Raw genomic sequence first — 22,965 nt, 5'->3', positions numbered from 1 at the left:
CACAATGATGCTAATGAATAAAATGAGGCCTCCAAAGTAGTGTGACATGACAAATATAAGAGGGTCTTTCAGGTCAGACCCACAGCATTATCACAGCTGATTATTCTTGAATATGAATTTATATGTGCCTTCCATACACTGTACCGTGGTATTTCCAGCCTCCAGTTCCTGACATAACACAACCTGTTCTATCAATCTCTGGAGCCTGAATGTATGAGTCAAATAAAGTAAACCTTCCCAGTCAAGCAAAGCATGCTCACTTAATTGGGTGATTTCCTTTGCCATCATGCTGTTGACCAGATAGGGTAAGTAGTGTTTTCAAACCTGAGCTATGCCTTATTGCTAAACAATTTGTAAATCAGTTTATACTGATTATTTGCCTCATGATTATTTTGACTTGTTTGTTTGAAGTAATTTGCTGTGTTGGGAATTAAGATATGCTATCAAGGTTGACTGGTTCTTGTGAACAATCTATAGCAAAAAATGAGAAGTCATGCCTTTTGTCATAGCAAAAAAAAGTATAATAATGAGCAGCTATTCCTGCAGTAACTGCAAAAACTGCTGTTGTAAATATGAAATGTCAGTAAAACCAGGGGCAAATATGAAATGTGACCTGAGTCCAAATTTAAACCATCTGATGCTTACTCAACATCATATCAGGCAGGGAGTAGGAGAATCATGGTGCTTAATGAGAGAAGGCCCTGACTCCAAAAATCTTAAATCGTACCCTAGGAAGTCCTGAAAGCCCATTGCTGGAATAGCTAAATCAATAAAAATCTTTCAAAATGGAGGAGCTTTGAGTTCTTTCACAAAAGTGAAATTGGTATAAAGAAATATAGCTGTTCTCTAAGACAGCTCAACTACAATGCAATATGCTAGAATACAATACAGAACAGCACCATACTACAAAAGTGTGCATAATACAATGTAGCACAAATTATTCTGGTTAACTTAGATGAAAAAGTAGCACTAACTACTTCATGGGCAGTTAAGAATGCCAATGGCCAGATTATGCAACCTTTTATAAATGAAAAGAAGCAACAGAAAATCACTCCAAAAGACCTACATACAGAGATTTCCTAAACTTCTCTAGAGTCCATTCTGGAGGTGTGCACATCAGAATTATGTGCAGTTGGGATCCTGAGTAATCCTGAGCTGTAGAATTCTAGATATGTTCAAATTATAAAATACACAGCTGTTTGTCAGCACTTAGGCAACTGTTACAAATGGCAAAACTATAGTCAATGTGTAATGGAGACATGGATTAATCTTCCTGTACAATACAGCAGCACGTATGTTAAAATTAAAACATGTAGAAAAAGTTCAATGTTTACATAGTTTAGAGATAGTGGCTTCACAAAGTTTCCAAATTCAATTTATTATGGCACATATACATGTTAAAATAATACTATTGCAATGTATGTTATCTATTAATGTGCAGAGATGCCAGTGTTAAGCAATCAAATTAGGAGAATGTCAAATTCTATCAAGAAAGCAAAATATTTAGTAAGCTGCCTAGACAGAACTCTGGGAAAGTATGACGTGAGAGTCCCAATGGCCTCTGTCCCTGATGATACAGTTATTATTTGATTTATGTGGACTTGCAGCTGCCCTTGCTTTGACCCTAGGAAGGGCTGTGTGGGAAGTTTGTGTCTCAGATAGGCTGAAGCGTTGGTCTGCAGAGTGTCTGGAGCCGAAGTGTATGCAAAGAAACTGATAAATAGGGAAAAGGCCCAGTTTGCTCCAGCTGGAAATCAGAAAGTTGAAGTAACTGCTGCATCCTCACAGACCCACTCTAGGAAGAGAGGGCATTCTCTCCAGAACTACTGTACGTAAGTATTTTATTTAGTTCTCTAAAAGCTTGGGGATTTTACAATATCAGTCTACACACAAATTAACTGTGCGCTATTAAGATATTTGCAGTTTAGAACACTTTCGTCATCTGATTTTTGAAATGCTGATCAAGGAACAATAGAAAAATGTATACCTTTAAAATAAGGTGTTCTTTACTGCCAATCGTTTTGTTTCAGGAGTATTATACATATGTAAACTGCTTTGGTGACCTACAATATACTGGCCATTCACGAGATGCATTTTCCCCTCCCAAGGAAGTGCAAAATTCAGTGCAATATAAATAGTAGTATTTTAGTCATGTAATTATGCAATGGCAGCTTCTGAGCCCCAAGGATTCTGTGCAACATTCAGGATTAAATTTGGTGGTAAATCTGGTGTCTGAGGCACAAATGTGTCTGTGAACTGTGTAAAAATAAATTAAATGTAATTCTTGATGTCCTTTTAAACTAACTTTTTTTTTTTTTAGTGGTGGATCCATTTCAATGTTACCCATTCTCCACAAACCAGACACGCAGACATCAAAGCTGTACGGTGATAAAGGACCTGCCTCCCTTTATTTTTCCAATTTATTTAAATTATTCCTTTTAAATAATTAGACACATAGCCATTATTTAAAAGATAATTAGCAGAGATTACAAAATTGTCACATACAAAACTATCCATCAATGGATAAAGCAATCCCAGTTACAGAAAGTCCCCAAAAATGTACCATACAGACCGATAAACAGAGCAAATACTATTTATGGGGTGGGGGGGGTGAAGCTTTCCTCAGAGAGCAGTTTAATTTGGGATTCTTCACATATTAAAAAAACAAAAATCCCCACAAGAGCTCATATTATTAAAAGGCATGATTTATGCAGCACTATGTTATCTGATTCTATTAGCTTTCTTTGCAAATGAATCCACTCTTAGTTTAATCACAGAGGTGGTTAGAGGATTGCCTTTTGAATGCAGCCAAATATACTACCTGGGATATCAGAATATAGTAGCCAGTGAGAGTGGCTGGTAACTTCCTGTCAATTCTTGGTTTAATTTTCATAACTGCAGAAAGTACAACTCCCTCTCTGGAGACCAAACAAAGCTGGGATTAAAACTGAGATTGAAATCCACTGCCTAATTCATGTGGTTGTTCATTCATGCTTTCTTTCCCAGGATATGGGGTGCACTAAATAAATCTAAAAGACCTTCAGCCCAAGTTCCTGAAATTCCTTTGGAACAAGAAATTTCCGTTTTGACACAACTGTCAAAATATTTACGATAGATGTTAATGTACTGTCAATTCAGACATTTTGAAGAGCTCCCTGGAGGGTCTCCTTAAAGAAATATGTTCCACATGGTAATAAAATTATGAAAAACAACATAGCATCTTCTGCCATTAATAACATGAAAACAGATGCACAGTATGTCTTTAGTTTGTATACGTGACTTCTGGTAAGTGACTCAGATGGTTTTGTGTCATGAGTTCATACTTTACTTTTTATACATTAAAACATCACTTTCCCTTAACTTTTGATAAACTGAAGATGAGTGATGAATCCTTTGATTTGGATTAATAGCTGAATATTCTTGAACCTTTGTACGACATGCAAGATTTACAGTGAATGGCTAACCTACTGTTTCAGTAGACGTTCCAGTTTACATTTTGTCACCTGCTGGAGATTTAATACTATCAAAAATAAGGTTAGAAAAGCAAAACAGTATGATTTTTCAGACGTGCCTACGTTACTTAGGCTCCTAAGTGCCATTGACTTTAATGTTTGTCAATCAATTAGGCACTTCTGAAAAATTTACCCTAAGTCATTGTGAAAAGGACATTTTATTTCTTTTATATGCTTCCTAAAAACTAGGAAAAAAGACTTTCCATACAAAAGGCTTAGCAGGAATAAGATCAGAAACAGTAAAAAATGAGCAGGGCGTAACGTGTATCCTTATCCAGGAAAAACTCATCTTAAGGCAGCCTAACTAAGGGCTAAAGTGTTGGGACCTAAGTGTGGCACTAATTGAGATCCTAGATAACTGATATGATAGTAATTGCTCTAATTAAGGGGTGCATCACAGTTGCCAGTCTATCACCCTGTTTTCAGTTGCAACTTTCAGAAACTTACTTTTTAGGTTAAGATTCCCCATCTTCATCTCTGTTCAAAGATTTTTTTTTTTGTCTTTTCTTTTTAAAGTGTAAGTAATGGTCAAATAAGAGAAGTGTGTGTGTGATCTTTTTCCATTATAAAAAAAAAGGTTCTAACTCTTCTGTTTGGGATAAAACATTAAAATTTGTCAGAGAAACAGCTGTCATTGGGGAGAAGAGGTTTTGAGTGTTCTGGTGAAATCTGGTTATGATTTGATCAATTTATGATACTTTGAAAATTGCATTTTTTTTGCTAAGTTCAGCATAGGCAACTAAGGAAGGCTGTGTTCTGTATATATGGATGCCTAACTGAGAGTATGTGAAAGGAATACTGCATGTAAACATGTGGGCTGAGGAAATACTTCCAAAGAGTTCTTGGTTCAGTCCCTGAAGACCTCGTAAAGTCTAAGAGATTAGAGACAGCTACCTTGCAAGGAGCTAGGCGCCTATCTCTGCTGGGATTCTCTGCTGTGAATCTTCTTCTGGAGTTAGGCACCTAAGTTGTTGGTTTTTACATGAAATGTTGGGGGCAGGAGTCGGTAGCAGCAGTAGTCCTCTTATAATCTTTAGCCCAGTAGTTAGGACCCACAACGAGCTGGTGAGAAATCCAGGTTCAATTCCCCCATCTACCTGCTATGGAGAATTAATATGAACTTGGGTCTTTTCAGGAGAGTGCCTGAACCACTAGCTGAGTGTCCCTCTCTTGGTTTCCCCTGTTAAAGTTATACCACTTTGTATACATAATTAAATATGTACTGGGTCAGACAGCATGTCAGACTGACTCTATAGTCCAGTGATTGGGGCACTCAGCTAACTGGAGGAACACCCCAAGTTTAAATCCCTTCTCCACATCAGGCAGAGGAGGGAAATGAGTCTGGGTCTCCCACAGCCTGGGTGAGTTCCTTAATCACTTGGTTAAAGATTATAAGGGAGGCTACCATCTCCTCCCCCAGTCTGGCTGTTTTATGTGGGGTTAGGCATGCTGTGATTACGCATATTGCGTTGCATCCCGCAGGATAGATAGACAGGAAATGCCTAATTTGAGTATCCCACTGGGGCTTAAGTGTGAGATAGGCATGGTATGCTTAGACTGAAGCAACTGTAGGTATGCTCACTGGCAGAAAATTCAGTGACTAGGGAATTTAACAGTGGGAATATAGATATGTAGGCACTTAAGGTGCCTCCAGGGTTAGATGGTAGCAGCAGAGCAAGAATTTTGAGGATCTCCATGGTTCCTAAATGTTGGCACCTATCTCCTCTTGTGGAACTAGCCCCATACTGAAATGCACACAATGAAACACAAGATGATAGAAATAAAGTTGAATGTTCAATCATAACTTTGGCATTTCCTAATTTTGGAGAGCTTTGCTATGCAACCTTAATATTATGTTATTTTTTGAACGAAATATAGAGCATAATTTAACTTTTGTTTCTCCATGACCTTGAAAGACCATCACAAAGAGCCCAATCCTGAAATCATTTCTCAAACAACACTCATTTAAATCAGTGGAAGCTTCGCCTGAATAAAGACTGGTTCATTACATCAGGATCAATTTAGACACATTACAGATGTGAATGTGGGTTTTGTAAACTCAATTTACTTTTTTTATAGACTCAATCAGTGTAACTTTATTTTACTTTGGAATACTTTCACATAGAACCACCATCAAAAGGATGTTGGAAACACATACTTCCATCAGTTTAAAAAAAAGCATATTTACCAAAGGAAAAAATTTAGACTTTGTCCATGCCAAATTGATCTGATTGATAAGGGGCCCCACCATGATTCACTGAGTCACTTCTCTTTCAAACAAATATTTACTAGCAGAGATAACAAAATGGCAGCATTCCAGCCTCACAGCACCTTTTCTCCTTGTGCTGGTGACATGAGGGGAAAGTTTTCTATTCCATGGATATGTCTATGTTGGGGGAGGGTATTAATATGTATTTTGGGAGGGGAGGTGTATATACCTTAAGAATTGGCTTCAGTTCAGTTTCCCTGATGTCATAAAATCACCTTCTCAGGTACAGTAAACTATTCCATGTAGCCTGCTGTGACCATCTTTCAGGTGAGCCCTTAAGATCTAAGCTCTTATCTGCTCTGCAGGAGTCATTACAGATCCCATGACGCCATCATTTTCTTTGAGTATGGATATGTCTACACCGCAGAAGAAAGCGTGCCTACAAGTTTGGGTAGGCACATGCTAGCTTCACTCAAGCTAGAGCATTAAAAATAGCAGCATGGATGTTGCAGCATAGGCTACCCACCCGAGTACAAGTCTGCCCAATCCCGTGGATCCAAGCTTAGGTGGCTAGGCCATGCTGCTGCCCAGGCTGCAATGTCTACACTGATGGTTTTAATGTGCTAGTTACAGCAAAGTTAGTGTCTGTCTCCCTAGGCTGGGAGGAGTGCTCTAAGCTGCAATGTAGACATACCGTAAGAGTTTAACCTAGTATCCTCCCCAAACCACTGTGGAGCATACTATGTGCTTGGTGGCTGCATTTTGTGTATCAACTGTGAATTTCTTTGGGATAAAAGTTCTAGTGGAAATGTAAAATATTGGGTGCATCTCCCTTAGGGTTCATCTACATTTCAGCTTGGGGATGTGACTGAGGCAAAGCTAGTTTGAGTACCTCTATGCGAGCTGGGAATCACATCTCCCAGCTCAAATACAGATGTATCCACAGTGTGAGTATATACTATATTCTTTTTCTGTAGCACATTTCAGCATTTCATACAAGTTTTCAATTACAGCATATGTTTTGTACACACTACATATTTTACATAGTCTATTTTAGAAATGTTTTAGACAATTTTAATTTTTTTTTTTTAACCAGGCATTCCTTTTATCCCTCCTCCTGTGAAGTAAGGTGCCTTACTTATCATAAGAACGGCTATCCTGGGTCAGACCAAAAGGTCCATCAAGCCCCGTATCCTGTCCTCTGCCAGTGGCCAATGGCAGGTGCCCCAAAGAGAATAAACAGACAGGTTATCATCAAGTGATCCATGCCCTGTCACCCAATCCCAGCTTCTGGCAAAGAGAGGCTAGGGACACCATTCCAGCCTATCTTGGCTAATACCTATTGATGGACCTATCTTCCATGACTCTACCTAACTCCCTTTTGAACCCCGTTATAGTATTGGCCTTCACAACACCCTCGGGCAAGGAGTTCCAGAGGTTAACAGTGCATTATGTGAAAAAACTTTCTTGTGTTTGTTTTAAACCTGCTACCTATTAATTTCATTTAGTGGCCTCTTGTTCTTGTATTATGAGAAGGAGTAAATCACACTTCCTCATTTACTTTCTCTATACCACTCATGATTTTATAGACCTCTATCATATCCCCCCTTAGTCGCCTCTTTTCCATAAGTCCAACTGTTCAGTACTTAGAGAGAAAATTATGATTATTAATCAACTTTAAAAACTTCTAAATATTACCTAAAATAGCTTTACTGTGATGATTTCAATAGTCAGAAATGCGGTATAATTACAGTATTTTCAGCCCAGTTCAGTAGGTGTTAATCTGAAGGTTCTCTAGCATACAACATTTTCATAGGCATTACAGCAACTTCACAGTTAACAGAATGAGCTTTCATTTGTGATATTCTGTGTTGTATAAAATGGCAAAATCAACATCACAATTAGTACTAATTTGACACCCTTGTCTGCCTCACCCCTCTACTGGTCACAAAGCTCAACAGAGGGGCCAAGAATCGAGTGAGCCATGGAGAGTTAATGTCCCTTCTCATCTCTACAGATGGTTCCTCCAGAGCTGAGTTGAAGCATATTGGTTGGGGATAGTGCTGGCCAGAAATTTGCTCTGTCACTGCCCATCCTGTACTTGCTCTGGGGATATGTACAGAACTTCTGAGTCCAAGGCTATCAGACTGGTACTTTTCATCTCTTTGACCCTCTGAACTCACTCCTATCATGCACTTTTTATTTTTCCCATATGCTTATTTGCCTCCTTCATCTTTGTCATCCCTCCTCTTTGCTAAAGGAGAGACCATTAATATTTTAGTGGTGAGGCCCCCTTTGGAGCCTGATCTCTTCTGGAGAAGTCAAATCGACTGGTACCTTTAATCAATGCAGTTCCCCTAATCCTTCACCACTGTGGAGGGAAGAGAAGGACACTAAGGATAGGTCTACACTATGAAATTAGGTCGAATTTATAGAAGTTGTTTTTTTAGAAATCGTTTTTATAGTCGATAGTGCGTGTCCCTACACAAAATGCTCTAAGTGCATTAACTCGGCAGAGTGCTTCCACAGTACCGAGGCTAGCATCGACTTCCGGAGCATTGCACTGTGGGTAGCTATCCCACAGTTCCCGCAGTCTCTGCCACCCATTGGAATTCTGGGTTGAGATCCCAATGCCTAATGGGGCAAAAACATTGTCGCGGGTGGTTCTGGGTACATGTAGCCAGGCCCTCCCTCCCTCCGTGAAAGCAACGTCAGACAATCATTTCGCGCCAGACTTTAGGCTGCAGTAGTGGCTTCAGAGCAATTCCACAGCTAACTATGAGATTAGTGTTGGGGAATATTAATCCTCGTCTAATTATTTGGGATGGGAACATAGTTTAGAGTAAAATCAACAACATGAGAAGACTTATAAATGAATCCTCAACCCTGTTCATTAGCACCAACACAGTCTGAAATGTAGACTCACAGTGACTTTCTACCTATCTGAATTTCTCTCATAATTCGCAAATGGCCTCATTTTCTGGAGAGGTTTCTTTTTGTTCAGGGCTGTTTAACCTGCCTCCCACAATTCTTTCTGAAGTAATGTTTGTCTTCTTTCTAATGAAAGGCTGAGTCTTGCCTTTTGAAGTAACAGGCAATGTTCTACTTCCTCAGATTTTCTTCTTAAAAGCCCATCATACACCAAAGTGAATGAAACAGTTGGAGCTGGAGCAGAGTATGGCAAATACCTTTGTAACTGTATCTGATGGGTACTGTCTTGCTGAACCCATTCAATATTATGGTGAGTAAAGCAAAATGAAAGTATTATGAAAACTCGGAAAGATTGTCTGCATCAGTTACTCTTTTCTTTTGGTTTATTATTACAAAAGGTGCCTACCTTGAAGATCTTGGCACTTATACATTCAAATGGGGAATGATCATCAAGCAAGTATGTTTCTAGTAAGCTCCCACAGGGATCAGTTCTTGGCCCTATGCTATTTAACGTTTTTATTAATGACTTCAAAGAAAAGGTAAAGTCATCACTGATACAGTATGAGATGATACAAAAATTGGTGGGAGTGGTAAATAACTAAGAGGACATGTCACAATCTAGGTTGCTTGGTAAACTGGGTGCAAGAAAACAATGTGGTGTAATACTGCTAAATGTAACATCTAGGAGCAAAGAATGTAGGCCATACTTACCGGATGTCATGTGAGACTCTATCCAGGGAATCAGTGACTGAAAAAGATTTGGGGGTCGTAGTGGATAATCGCTGAATATGAGCACCCAAAGTGATGCTCTGGCCAAAAGAGCTAATGTGATCTTTGAGTGCATAAAGAGGGGAATCTCAAATAGGAATAGAGAGCTTATTTTACTTTTGTGTTTGGCACTGGTGTGACCGCCTACTGGAATAGCGTGTCCAGTTCTGGTGCCCACAATTCAAGAAGGATGTTGATAAACTGGAGGGGGTTCAGAGAAGAGCCATGAGAATGATTAAAGGATTAGAAAACATGCCTTATAGTGATAGACTCAAGGAGCTTAATCTGCTGATCTTAACAAAGAGAAGGTTAAGGGATGTCTTGATTACAGTCTATAAGTACTTACCTTGGGAACAAATATTTGATAATGGACGAGTCAACCTAGCAGAGACAGGTATAACATGTTCCAATGGCTGGAAGTTGAACTTAGACAAATTCAGACTGGAAATAAGGTATAATTTTTAATAGTGAGGGTAATTAACCACTGGAACAATTTACCAAGGGTCACTGTGGATTTTCCATCACTGTACATTTTAAAATCAAGATTCAATGTTTTTCTAAAAGATATGGAATTTAGGAATTATTTTGGGGAAGCTCCAGGGCCTTTGTTGTACAGGTCAGACTAGATGACCACAGTGGTCCCTCCTGGCCTTGGAATCTGAAATATCCAGTGAGAGAGATTCAAAATTCATTAAAATAATTCAGATACAAAAATCTGTGCATTCAGTGTGATATGCTGGCCATCAGTTTTATCCCAGGGTTGCATGGAGCAGTTTTTGTCATCCTCTGGTACACAAAGGTTAAAAGTCTAGGTGTCATTAAACTATTCCAGACATACTGTAAAGGCCCTATGACTATTGCTCCCGCTCCAGTGTGACTATATAATTGAAGTTAGTATCTGGCTAAGGATGACTGAACACTAAAGTCCTGATCAAAAGCCTACTGAAGGCAAAAAGTCTTTCAAGATACTTCAGTGCTCTTTGGATCAGGCCTGAAAAGTAGACTGAAACATGATACATAATGTACTGAAATATGCACACATTCTTAACAAAAGGAAAGAACAGGTTAAAGAATATTTAGATAAACTAGATGCATTCAAGTCAGCAGGGCCTGATGGAATTCATCCTAGGGTAGTTAAGGAACCAGCTGAAGCAATCTCAGAACCATTAACAGGTTTCAGAGTAGCAGCCCTGTTAGTCTGTATTCACAAAAAGAAAAGGAGTACTTCTGGCACCTTAGAGACTAACCAATTTATTTGAGCATAAGCTTTCGTGAGCTACAGCTCACTTCATCGGATGCATTCAGTGGAAAATACAGTGGGGAGATTTATATACATAGAGAACATGAAAAAATGGTGTTGCCATACACACTGTAAGGAGAGTGATCACTTAAGGTGAGCTCTTACCAGCAGGAGAGCGGGGGGGGGGGGGACCTTTTGTAGTGATAATCAAGGTGGGCCATTTCCAGCAGTTGACAAGAAGGTCTGAGGAACAGTGGGGGGTGGGGGTGGGGAATAAACAAGGGGAAATAGTTTTACTTTGTGTAATGACCCATCCACTCCCAGTCTCCATTCAAGCCTAAGTTAATTGTATCCAGTTTGCAAATTAATTCCAATTCAGCAATCTCTCGTTGGAGTCTGTTTTTGAAGTTTTTTTGTTGAAGAATTGCAACTTTTAGGTCTGTAATCGAGTGACCAAAGAGATTGAAGTGTTCTCCGACTGGTTTTTGAATGTTATAATTCTTGATGTCTGATTTGTGTCCACTTATTCTTTTACGTAGAGACTGTCCAGTTTGACCAATGTACATGGCATCATAGGGCCTAATCACATCAGCCACACTATCAGAGGCTCGTTCACCTGCACATCTACCAATGTGATATATGCCATCATGTGCCAGCAATGCCCCTCTGCCATGTACATTGGGCAAACTGGACAGTCTCTACATAAAAGAATAAATGGACACAAATCAGACATCAAGAATTAGAACATTCAAAAAACAGTGGGAGAACACTTCAATCTCTTTGGTCACTCGATTACAGACCTAAAAGTGGCAATTCTTCAACAAAAAAAACTTCAAAAACAGACTCCAATGAGAGACTGCTGAATTGGAATTAATTTGCAAACTGGATACAATTAACTTAGGCTTGAATAGAGACGGGGAGTGGATGGGTCATTACACAAAATAAAACTATTTCCCCTTGTTAACCCCCCCCCCCCCGCCAACTGTTCCTCAGACGTTCTTGTTAACTGCTGGAAATGGCCCACCTTGATTATCACTACAAAAGGTCCATTCTGTGTTGTCCCCCCCTCCCCCCCGCTTCCCTGCTGGTAATAGCTCACCTTAAGTGATCACTCTCCTTACAGTGTGTATGGTAACACCCATTGTTTCATGTTCTCTATGTATATAAATCTCCCCACTGTATTTTCCACTGAATACATCCGATGAAGTGAGCTGTAGCTCACGAAAGCTTATGCTCAAATAGATTTGTTAGTCTCTAAGGTGCCACAAGTACTCCTTTTCTTTTTGAGAACCATTAACAATTATCTTTGAGAACTCCTGGAGGGCAGGTGAAGTCCCAGAAGACTGGAGAAAGGCAAATATAGTATCTCTCTTTAAAATGGGGAACAAGGAGGACGTGAGGAATTATAAACTAATCAGCCTAACTTTCATACCTGGAAAATATTGGAACAAATTATTAAACAATCAATTTGTAAGCATCTGGAAGATAATAGGATAAGGAATAGTCAGCATGGAGTTGTCGAGAACAAATCATGCCAAACCTTCTTTGATGGGGTTCCTAACCCAGTGGATAAGGGGGAAGCAATAGATGTGATATATCTTGATTTTAGTAAGACTTTTGACATGGTCCCATGTGACCATCATGAACAAATTAGGGAAATGTGGTCTACATGAAATTATTATAAGATGGGTGCAGAAATGTACACCAGGAGTAGTTATCAATGGTTCGCTGTCAGACTTGGGGGGGGCGTACCTAGTGGGGTCCTGCAGGGGCAGTAATAGCTTCAGTACTATTCAATATTTTTGTTAATGACTTGGATATTGGAGTGGAGGGTATGCTTATAAAATTTGCAGGGGACCATGCTGGGAAGGGTTAAAAAACTGGGAATGTTTAGTCTGGAGAAAAGAAGACAGAGTGGGCACCTGATAAGCCTTCATATATGTTAAGGGCTTTCTAATTATACAGGTAGTTAAACACTGGAATGAGCTTCCAAGGGAGGCTGTAGAATCCCCATCATTGGAGGTTTTAAAAACATGTTGGACAAACACGTGTCAGGGATGGTCCAGGTTTACTTTGACCTGCCACAGCACAGAGGGCTGGACTTCATAGCTTCTCAAGGTTCCTTCCAGCCTTACATTTCTGTGATTCTTGTACATTTTGTTTCATATTTAGATCAACTGCAAGCATGATAAATAACTAAAAACAACTCCTATCACAACACTGTACGAACATATTACTGAAAATGCAAGTATGACTATATGAAATCTGGGTTACACAGAGAAATATTAAATAAAACATGTTCTGGCATTTGTGGTCTATTGAATATCAGCTTTGAGATGTGTATGTGATGGTAAAATATGTCACCCTTTGGAATTTCTGAAATGTCCTTCTCTGCTTGTTAATCCTTTTTTCATTTTCATATAGTGTACCTGGAATGTGTTTTTAATACAAAACAAAAATGTTTCCCTACTTAAAATGTTTGTTTATTTAGGGGTAAATTTTCTGCTGGACTGACACTCGGTCTCTTTTCTGGAGCTCAACCTTAGTCATCATTAATGAACTGCAGGCATAAGTCTGAGTACACCAAACTCTCACTACCTGAATTGCCTGCAATTTAACTATCTATGGAAAATTAAATTACTAATCTACAGGATTCCAGTAGCCCACAATATGACACTGACCAAACACATGAAAAGAATTTACTAAGAAAAATTGCAGGCACCAATTTTTAGGTGCAAAAGTGAAGCTACCCTTCTGAAAATTTATCTTAATATTGACACATTATAAAAATAATTTAATATTTTCAGGTAAATGAAGTCACAAATTCTTCCACAACCTTTTTGTTTCATTCTCATTTTTTTCGTTATCTAGATGTTTTGCCAGAGCACATCAATTATCAGCTACAAGACTCAGACTTTCAGGCTACTCCTTACTGCCAGTATTCAACTGTTCAGTTTCCTCCAGTGTTACAGTCACAACCTTCCCAGTCACAATACAACACATACAGCCTGGATTCTCAGTACAGTGATGGGCAGTACATAATCAGTAATTGTGAATTAAACCAGCCTTCCTGCATGGTTGCCCATAATAATGATAATGATGGATATCATGGACTAAAAAGGCCAAGACTAAGTCATTCCTCCTTGCGAATGAAGGGTCAGGAAGAGCTCTGTGTTGTATGTGGGGACAAAGCCTCGGGATACCACTACAATGCGCTCACTTGTGAAGGCTGTAAAGGTAAGGGAGAAATACTTTTATTTTGTGACTTGAAAGAAAACTGCCCCATATTAATCAGTGCAGCATGCTGAAATTCCACATGTGCAATTTTAAATTAACATATTTATGTTAATTTTCAATTGACATTTTGGAGGACAGCTGAAGTCTAGTTGAAGAGTGGAATAACTTATGGGATCTTCCCCTTTGAATCCCACTACTGACTGCTCCTTCTCTGCTCATCAGACTCCTCTTCTTGTCCTTGCTTTCAAGTATCTACATAACTCAACTCCTCTGTACTTATCTACCCTTGTCTCTTTACATGTTGCCCCATCTCCTCTGTTCCACCAATGATGCCAGACTCATCCACTCATTTGTCAGGTATGTCAAAAAAAAAATCTCCACCCTTTTCCCTCCCTGCTGCTCCCACTGCATACAGAAGTCTTCGACCACTACCCTCACTACATTAAAATCTCTCCTTGAGATCTATTGCTGCTGTGAGAACTATAGGTTGGGAAAATTCTGGAACTCTATCATACAACACACACACAAAGCTAATATTATTCAAGCAATATGTTGCAATGGATAACTACCCCCTTGACCATTTCATCCATATTACTCCTCTTCCTCTATCTTTTATCTGCCTGCTTATCTTTTAGCTTCTAAGTTGTTCAGGGCAAGGACCGTGCACTCTTTTGCATTTGAAAAGTGCTTAGCACATTGTGGAAGCTATCAGAAACAGATAATACATTATAATACTGGTCCCAGTTTCACATTTTTGTGGAATTTAATTAATATCTATTTTCATAGTAAACATTATGTGAGGTGAAAACTGATTTCACACAGTGCTACACATCACTCTCGGGCCTAGCTGACTTCAGTAAAGTTGTGTCTGCTTATGCGGGTGGTGACTTTGGCTCATAATGCCTATGTATTACTGTGTTTTTTCTCTCTCTGCTGGGCTTGGATCCCTGAGGATCACTGCGATTTTGCATTTATCAAAGTTTGTTTTTCATGGAAACCAACTCATTTCTCAGGAACCAGATAATACAGCTCTGACAATGGCCAAAGCGATCCCTACAAAGTGGTGTGTGGCACTCATAAGAACATAAGAATGGTGATATTGGGTCAGACCAATGATCTGTCTAGCCTGGTATACTGTCCTTCGACAGTGGCCAGTGCCAGATGCTTCAGAGGGAATGGACAGAACAAGGCATCTATCGAGGGATCCCTCCCCCATCATCCAGTTGCAGCTTCTGGCAGTCAGAGATTTTGGGACACCCAGAGCATGGGGCTGCATCCCTGACCATCTTGGCTAATAGCCAGTGATGGACCTATCCTCCATGAACGTAGCTAATTCTTTTCTTAACCCAGTTATGCTTTTGGCTTTCGCAAAATTCCCTGGCAACAAGCTCTATAGGTTGACTGTGAATTGTGTTAAGAAATACTTCCTTATTTTTGTTTTAAACTTGCTACCTATTAATTTCATTGGGTGACCTCTTGTTCATGTGTTATGTGAAGGGATAAAAAACACGTCCTTATTCATTTTTCTCCACACCATTCATGATTTTATAGACCCCTATCATATCTCACCTTAGTCACCTCTTTTCTAAACTAAACAGTCCCCAGTCATTTTAATCTCTTCTCAGATGGCAGTTGTTCCATACCCCTAATCACTGCTGTTGCCCTTCTCTGTACTTTCTCCGATTCTAATGTATCTTTTTTGAGAGGGGGAAGTGTCACAGGGTGGTCTACTCATCACTGGGTGGCATCCCCTACTGGCAATTTTGGGAATCACCCCCTTTCTTCTTTTTCACTGTTGTGGCTCTTCTCCTGTTCACTGAGTCACAGTATGGCTGCTTTGTGACTAGGATACACTGTGATTTCCCCTTCTGGGAGTCTGTCAATGTCCCCCTTCACAAGCAGTGTCAGGCAGTCCTTATGCCCGCTTCCCTGACTATATCATTGCTGCAGTGACTCAGACAGTTTTCCATTCACTGCCCCCTAGCAATACCACTCTGCAGTAAATGGTAGGGGAACCCAGGCTTGCCTTCTAATCTGGGTTCCAGTTCAGTGCCCTATAGTGAGCAGTTAAGGTCTGGACTTCCCTGGACTACTTCCTACCATGCTTCTTTCAGTTTCTCTTTCATCAGCCTTCTCCTCTCTGTTAAACCTACTAGATAGAAACCCCTGAGAAAAGGTTTATCTCCCCTTCCTTCTCCTTTCTTCAGGGAGAGAGACTGCAGGCTTCCTCCCTGCTGCCTCCCACACTGTTGCTGGACTCCTGCCGGTTCCCTCACAGCTTCCTTCTCATTGGCAGCCTCCACACAGTTGCATCTTAACTGATTGGGCCTACCTGGCCTAATTCAACTCTTTCAAGGCTGGAGTGGGGAGTACACCCCATCACAGGCAATCAGAACTGCACATAGCATTCAAGATGTCGTGTACCATGGATTTATACAGTGCCATTATGATATTTTCTGTCTTATTATCTATACCTTTCCTAGTGGTTCCGACTACCATTCTATTAGCTTATTTGACTGCTGCTGCACACAGAGTGGATGTTTTCAGAGAATTATCCACAATGATTCCAAGATGTCTTTCTTGAGTGATAACAGCTAATTTAGACCCTATTTTGTATGTGTAGTTGGGATTATGATTTCCAATGTGCATTACTCTACACTTTTTAACACTGAACTTCATCTGCCATTTTGTTCCTCAATCATCCAGTTTTGTGAGATCCCTTTTTTAACTCTTTGAAGTCTGCTTTGGTGGTAAAGCACTGGAATGGGTTACCTAGGGAGGTGGCGGAATCTCCTTCCTTAGAGGTTTTTAAGGTCAGGCTTGACAAAGCCCTGGCTGGGATGATTTAGTTGGGGATTGGTCCTGCTTCGAGCAGGAGGTTGGACTAGATGACTACCTGAGGTCCCTTCCAATCCTGATATTCTATGATTCTAACAATCTTGAGTAATTTTGTATCATCTGCAAACTTTGCCACCTCAGTGTTCACCCCTTTTCCAAGTCGCTAAACATGTCGCCTTTGCTGTGTTCTCAGCCTCTAACAGGCCTATATTATTTTGCTCATTTCAGTTTTCTTGGAACTACAGTGTCAAGTGTTAGTTATAGACCTCCTACTTGGAATATGGTTTGAGCCATTACTTAAAAATGGGGGGTTGGGGAGGTATGCTGATTTCCTGCCTCTCTTAATAGATCCTCTTTTTATTGGTAAGGTGCCTGTCACTAGAAAGGGAGTTACCTTGGTCAAGCACTGGTTAATATTAGGCATAAAACAGCAATGAACGTAATCAATGAGAATTAAAATGTCATCAGTCTAATATCTAACCATCTGATCCTTTCATTGTAGAAACATCATACAGTAACTCTTTAAATAATTGAGAGTGGAATTACAAAGATTTCTTAGATTCCTTCCCATCATCCAAAATATCTTGTTTCTAGGATTCTTTCGACGTAGTATTACCAAAAATGCAATATACAGATGCAAGAATGGTGGCCACTGTGAAATGGACATGTACATGCGGAGGAAGTGTCAGGAGTGTCGCCTGAAGAAGTGTAAGGCTGTGGGAATGTTGGCAGAATGTAAGTGCTCCACTGCTCCTTACAACTGCAACAAATTCTCTGGCATACTATTTTTCAAAGCCAGTTTCTTTATTTTGCTTTAGGAAGTTTTAACTTTGGAGGGTCCTCTCCTAGGTTCAGAGAATATGTGGTATTCCTCTTTCCACCCATACTGGCCATCAGTATTTGGGAAATATCCTCTCTAAAGTGATGCAGACTTACTTATGATCTAGAATTGCTGTGTCAGGCACCTTAACTGAATCACAGAAGGGTCTATGAAATTGCCAACAAGAGATAGCTAAAGGTGGTGAACTGTGACTGATCTCCAAAAGCGTGTTTAATATTCTTTCATGTTACAAAAAAGAGAAAAAAGAAATTTTGCCCATGCTCATTCTTCATGAGAAACCCTTATGTTCATATGGCACAGAGTCTAGGTTAAGAGAATGTGACATCAGACTGTTTGACCCCTGCCCACATCTAGGCTATTGATAGGAATTGACTGACAAAACTCATTATGTTGCCACCATCATAGGCAGAACCTGGAACTACCTGTTAGCTGAGAACATTCATAGGTAGGAAGCTGCTTTCCATATAGGTGATAAGCTACCGAGGTGCCAGACTTTTATAAAGTCTGCATAATAACACAAGGGCTTGTTTTGAACAGTACAGGTATTTGAACTTTAACAAGTACTTTGATCTAGAATTATATATCTTACAGGTTTGCTGACTGAAGTCCAGTGTAAATCAAAACGACTCCGAAAGAATTTCAAGCAGAAGAGCAGTTTCCTTTGTAGCATCAAGGTGGAAGATGAGGGAGTAAACAGCAAGCATGTTTCATCCACAACTAGATCTGGAAAAGTGGGAGATTTTACCTATTTAAAATGTATCTTTTCATTGTTACACATTATTTTTACTTTAACACACATGTATTGTCATTTATCTGATTTTTTTTTTTTTTTTTTTTTTTTAAAAGATCCAAGGGAGGATGGAACTTACTCCAGTGGAACATCAACTTATTGATCACATTGTTGCTGCCCATCAAAAATATACAATTCCCCTAGAGGAAGCAAAGAAGTTTGTACGTGTTCAGAATGCACAGGCCTCAATACAAAGATATTAATTGCTAGAATATTAAAAATTAATATAATATTAGTGTATTTTGGCAATACCAAATGTTTATAATCTTTCTTTCTTTTATTCAGCTGCAGGAAACTGCAAACCCTGAAGAGAGTTTTCTGAGGCTCTCAGAGACAGCAGTTGTTCATGTGCAAGTACTAGTGGATTTCACAAAGAGACTCCCAGGTAACTTTATAAAATAATTTAACAAACTCTTCACCACAAGCAGTATAATTTAGCCTTACTCTAGAAGAAGGACATTTATCTATGTGGCATGCATACTCTGAGAAAAGATATACAGTTCAGAAACTAGTCAACTGATTAATTTTACTTGCAAATGTTAATAATTAGGGACACTCTGGTTATCTTCCCTAGAACTGAGGAAGACCTCTGTGAAGCTCAAAAGTTTGTTCATTCCACCAACAGAAGTTAGTCCACTAAAAATTATTACCTCACCCATGTTGTGTCTCTCATATCCTGGGACCAACAAAGCTACAACAACCCTGCAAATGACAATTAGGAAGGCCATTAATTCGCTAGCATTTGAAAAACAAAGAAACAGTTCCCTGTTCTTTCTTTCAAGAAGCCAACTCAACATGTATGACACACATTTAGCTTCAATAACAGAACAATTCACAACCTTTTTTCCAAATCAAAAAATCCGATCATATACAATATGTGAGAATAGAGCCATATTTTCTCAAAAATGTACAATTAGAAATGCTATCTCAAGTGAACTGTTGTTCATCTTATTGTCTGAACTCTGTTTCACTTTGTCACAGCAAAAAGTGAAGTTACTTTGTGTCAAAAATAAGAGGTACACTATAGAGATAAAATAATGAATGGTGTGAGAAGACAAATCGGGCACTCCCATTCATCCTCTCGTATAATACAAAAACAAGGGAACATTTGATTTAGTTGAAAGGTGATGCATTTAAAACCGATAAAAGGAAATACTTTTTTTACACAGTGTACAATTAATTTGTAGAACTCATTGTCAAAAGATATTGGGTTTGTCTACAGCAGGAATTTTCACACTAATTATCTAGCACTGGTACAGCTTCACTGGTGGTAGCACTCGTGGAAAAACAGGAATGTTTACCACCACGTTAAGTAAACCTGTGCTGATCAGGATTAAAAAATCCTTGCAATTTAACTGAATGTCCCCTTGTTCTTGTAGGAGACCAAGAGGGGAGTACGTGTCTGTGGCTAAACAAACCATCCACAGTTACACCAGACAAGATAACAAATGTATAGGAACATAAGCTCTCAGGCTGCAGGGCAGGTTATTCCAAAATTCTCTACTGGTTTCTTGCACCTTCCTCTGAAATTTCTAGTATTGGCCACTGTCAGAGACAGAATGGTGGAGTAGATGGATCACTGGTCTGATCCATGATGTCAATTCCTATGTAAATGTAAAATATCTAGAAAGACCACAAGACACTGCTAGCTGTGATTGCTCCTTTACTGCTTGGTGTAAGTATCTTGCCTTTGATACAACTACGGGTCCTACTGTCTCTTAAAGCCAGAGACGAATAATTTTTGCAAAAAGAAAAGGAGTACTTGTGGCACCTTAGAGACTAACCAATTTATTTGAGCATAAGCTTTAGTGAGCTACAGCTCACTTCATCGGATGCATACTGTGGAAAATACAGAAGATGTTTTTATACACACAGACCATGAAAAAATGGGTGTTTATCACTACAAAAGGTTTTTTCTCCCCCCACCCCGCTCTCCTGCTGGTAATAGCTTATCTAAAGTGATCATTCTCCCAATTTTTGGTAACTTATATTGGTAGCCTGAGGCCAAACAGTAACCCCTAATTTTGAGTCTTACTGAATATTCTTCCCTACAGGATTTGAAAGTTTAGCGAGTGATGACCAGATTGCATTGTTAAAAGGTTCAACAGTGGAAGCAATGTTTTTGCGTTCAGCCCAGATATATAATCAAAGAGTTAATGAATGCCAATCATCAGTGAGTGAAAGTAAGTAAGTTTTAATGCTAACAGTTGTGTGAATTCAAACAACAGTTTTGTATTTGTTGACTTATTTTTTTCAGCAAGCCTGGCTCCTCTGGACACTGCACCTAAATGGGTTGGTCATTCAAGCATAGAAGGGTGTTTTTTATAATAGCTTTGATGATGATGTCCACCTATCCTTCACTTTTTTAGAAGACCCCAACAAATAACAATAAAATGGATCCTTTCTTGCCTCTCATTAGCCCCAAAGAGGTAGCAGAGCTTCTGGAATGTTTATACAACAGAGTATTGGGTGGGTGGGGAGGTATGTGAACTTAACTGTACTGTGTATCCTCTGTATTGGATTTACAAATAGTGCACCCTTGTCTAGGACCCATTTGCAAAACATCTGCAACCCAATGTTTAAATAGGGTAAAGTTAAAAGCAGAAAGTGGACTTTTAATATTGTTTCCCTTGCTCTAGGTCATGTAAGATTTTCTGATCATGCTGTGTATTGTCATGTTCAAGACCTTGATAAAAGTACTATTTATTCCATGGAAATATCTCACAGTGAAGAGAGTCCAACTTCCACAACTACCACAGGTAGATTAGCTCTCAATACCTCAAGAATGATCATTCTTTTACTAAATTTGCGAATAATTTTGAGATTAAATAGTTTGAGTATTTTAAAATTACTCAGGTTTTTTTTGAGAAAATGAATTGACAATGGTAACACAAGTTTGCTCCTGGATTGATTTTTCAATAGCTTGATTTCATTTCTGAAGGTATCACCGAGGAGTTTATCACTGCGCTATTTTACTTCTACAGAAGCATGGGAGAACTTAACGTGACTGAGACAGAATATGCCCTACTTGTAGCAACTACTATATTTTTTTCAGGTAAACTTTCAGATTAATGAAGATTGATTATGTTACATGTGCAATTTTTTAAAAAACTTAAAAAAAAAAAAAGTAACTGATCACTTTTAAATCAAACATGCTCAAGCCACTGTCCTAAGAAGCGAAAAGTGTGTAACTAATTATGTGGTTGTTTTTTTGGTATAATTTTTCCTCAATGTGTAATATTTCTTGAGTTCAATTTTCCTAATCATTGTATTTCATTTTATGCCTTTCATTTATGTCAAATCCTGTTCTCATCATTCAAATGAGTAGTTTCACCAAAATTAATGGGAGTACTCATAGAAAATAAAGTGAGCAAGTTTGGTTCCCAAATTATATTAATATACTATTGTTGTTTTGCAGATCGCCCACTCCTAAAAAACAAACAACATGTGGAAAAACTCCAAGAACCCCTTTTAGGTATTTTGTACAAATATTCAAAAATTTATCATCCAGAAGATCCACAGCATTTTGCACGCCTCATAGGGAGGCTTACCGAACTCAGGACCCTCAATCATAACCATTCAGAAGTGCTAGTAATGTGGAGGACAAAAGACCCCAAACTGACCTCTTTACTCTGTGAAATTTGGGATTTGCACTGAACACCTTACCTATATTACTGTTATTACACACATGGCTGATTTTCTTTAAAGTTGCAGAAATGCACACTGTTCAGAAACATATTACTTTTATAAAAATATACTAAAATTTTCACTTACTTTATATGGCTGCAGCGTCTTCAACAAATATTGTATTTATCTATAGTAATCTATATTTTAAACAAAAATTGGATGCAGTAGTCGTGCTCTGTTGAAGTGATCCAATATAAAACATATAAAATTTATCTTAAACTTTATTACTACAAATGGGGGCGGGGGGAAGTAGGATTTAAATCAGTTTCACAGTTTGAACTGAGTCCCCAGAAAAAATACAGTAGCAGATCCTTCATTTAAAAACAAACAAAAAATCTAATCATCCATGCAAAGTTGTATTCTGCTCTTACTTAGGTACTATGATTCTAATATTGTCGTGCCATTAGACTAAAAAGTTAATTTCCTGGGATCTGTTCAACTTGTGCAACATCTTCCTTGCAAGAATTATGTAACCATGTTGGGAAATTTGACAGATGTATAATCCAGTGGGTCCAAAAGGCCCCAGAAAAAGTAGGAAAAAGGATACAGTGGCTCAAGTGGACACTGCAAGTATGTTATTAAAACTTTTAAAATCTTGAAGGCTGAGTGCATAAATTATTTGTCACCTGAATGTGACCCTGGCAGGATTATTTTTACACATGAATTACTCTGGAATGGTTTCTCCAAAGCAGATAAGCACAATATACTTTTTCAATTTCAGCAATATAGGTCTCCCCCCCCTCCCGCCTTCTTTCTTACCTACTATGCGTGAAATCCTGTCCACACTGAAGTCAATACCAAAATGCCAACTGACTCCAGTGGGACCAGGATTTAACTCTGTATTTTTGCCTACCAACCATATTGGAAGTTTTATGGAGAATGTCATAAGGACTCCCCATTAATGCTTGAATT

General features: G+C 38.9%; 1 protein-coding gene across 4 annotated transcripts; it reads left to right on the top strand.

Moving 5' to 3' along the window:
* The first annotated feature begins 1,639 nt into the window (after positions 1-1,639).
* On the top strand, positions 1,640-22,653 carry LOC140901311 (bile acid receptor). Of its 4 annotated transcripts, none has more exons than XM_073319923.2 (13): positions 1,640-1,832; positions 6,559-6,668; positions 7,739-8,962; positions 13,532-13,897; positions 14,234-14,254; positions 17,330-17,470; positions 18,168-18,307; positions 18,423-18,527; positions 18,652-18,751; positions 20,421-20,549; positions 21,006-21,125; positions 21,308-21,421; positions 21,785-22,653. In XM_073319923.2, the coding sequence occupies exons 3-13, from the start codon at positions 8,872-8,874 to the stop codon at positions 22,021-22,023; spliced, it is 1,566 nt and encodes a 521-aa protein (XP_073176024.1). In that variant the 5' UTR covers positions 1,640-1,832; positions 6,559-6,668; positions 7,739-8,871; the 3' UTR covers positions 22,024-22,653. The 4 variants fall into 4 exon arrangements, with proteins under 4 accessions (XP_073176024.1, XP_073176027.1, XP_073176028.1 ...); XM_073319926.2 differs by lacking the exon at positions 1,640-1,832 and having other exon boundaries at positions 4,886-6,668; positions 7,739-7,871; positions 8,836-8,962; XM_073319927.2 differs by lacking the exon at positions 1,640-1,832 and having other exon boundaries at positions 4,886-6,668; positions 8,836-8,962.
* The last annotated feature ends 312 nt before the right edge of the window (positions 22,654-22,965 follow it).

This window comes from Lepidochelys kempii, chromosome 21 (genome assembly GCF_965140285.1).
Source record: "Lepidochelys kempii isolate rLepKem1 chromosome 21, rLepKem1.hap1, whole genome shotgun sequence".
In the NCBI taxonomy this organism is placed as follows: Eukaryota; Metazoa; Chordata; order Testudines; family Cheloniidae; genus Lepidochelys; species Lepidochelys kempii.
Note: the sequence above shows the minus strand (reverse complement) of the source record. Positions and strands in the feature narration are given on the sequence as shown.

What these genes read in the sequence shown, in the direction of transcription:
- LOC140901311 (XM_073319923.2), top strand. Translation starts at nt 8,872, where the DNA reads ATGAAACAGTTGGAGCTGGAGCAGAGTATGGCAAATACCTTTGTAACT. An exon ending in TGAACCCATTCAATATTATG is followed by an intron (nt 8,963 to 13,531) that starts GTGAGTAAAGCA and finishes TTCGTTATCTAG; the next exon opens with ATGTTTTGCCAGAGCACATC. An exon ending in TTTCACAAAGAGACTCCCAG is followed by an intron (nt 18,752 to 20,420) that starts GTAACTTTATAA and finishes TCTTCCCTACAG; the next exon opens with GATTTGAAAGTTTAGCGAGT.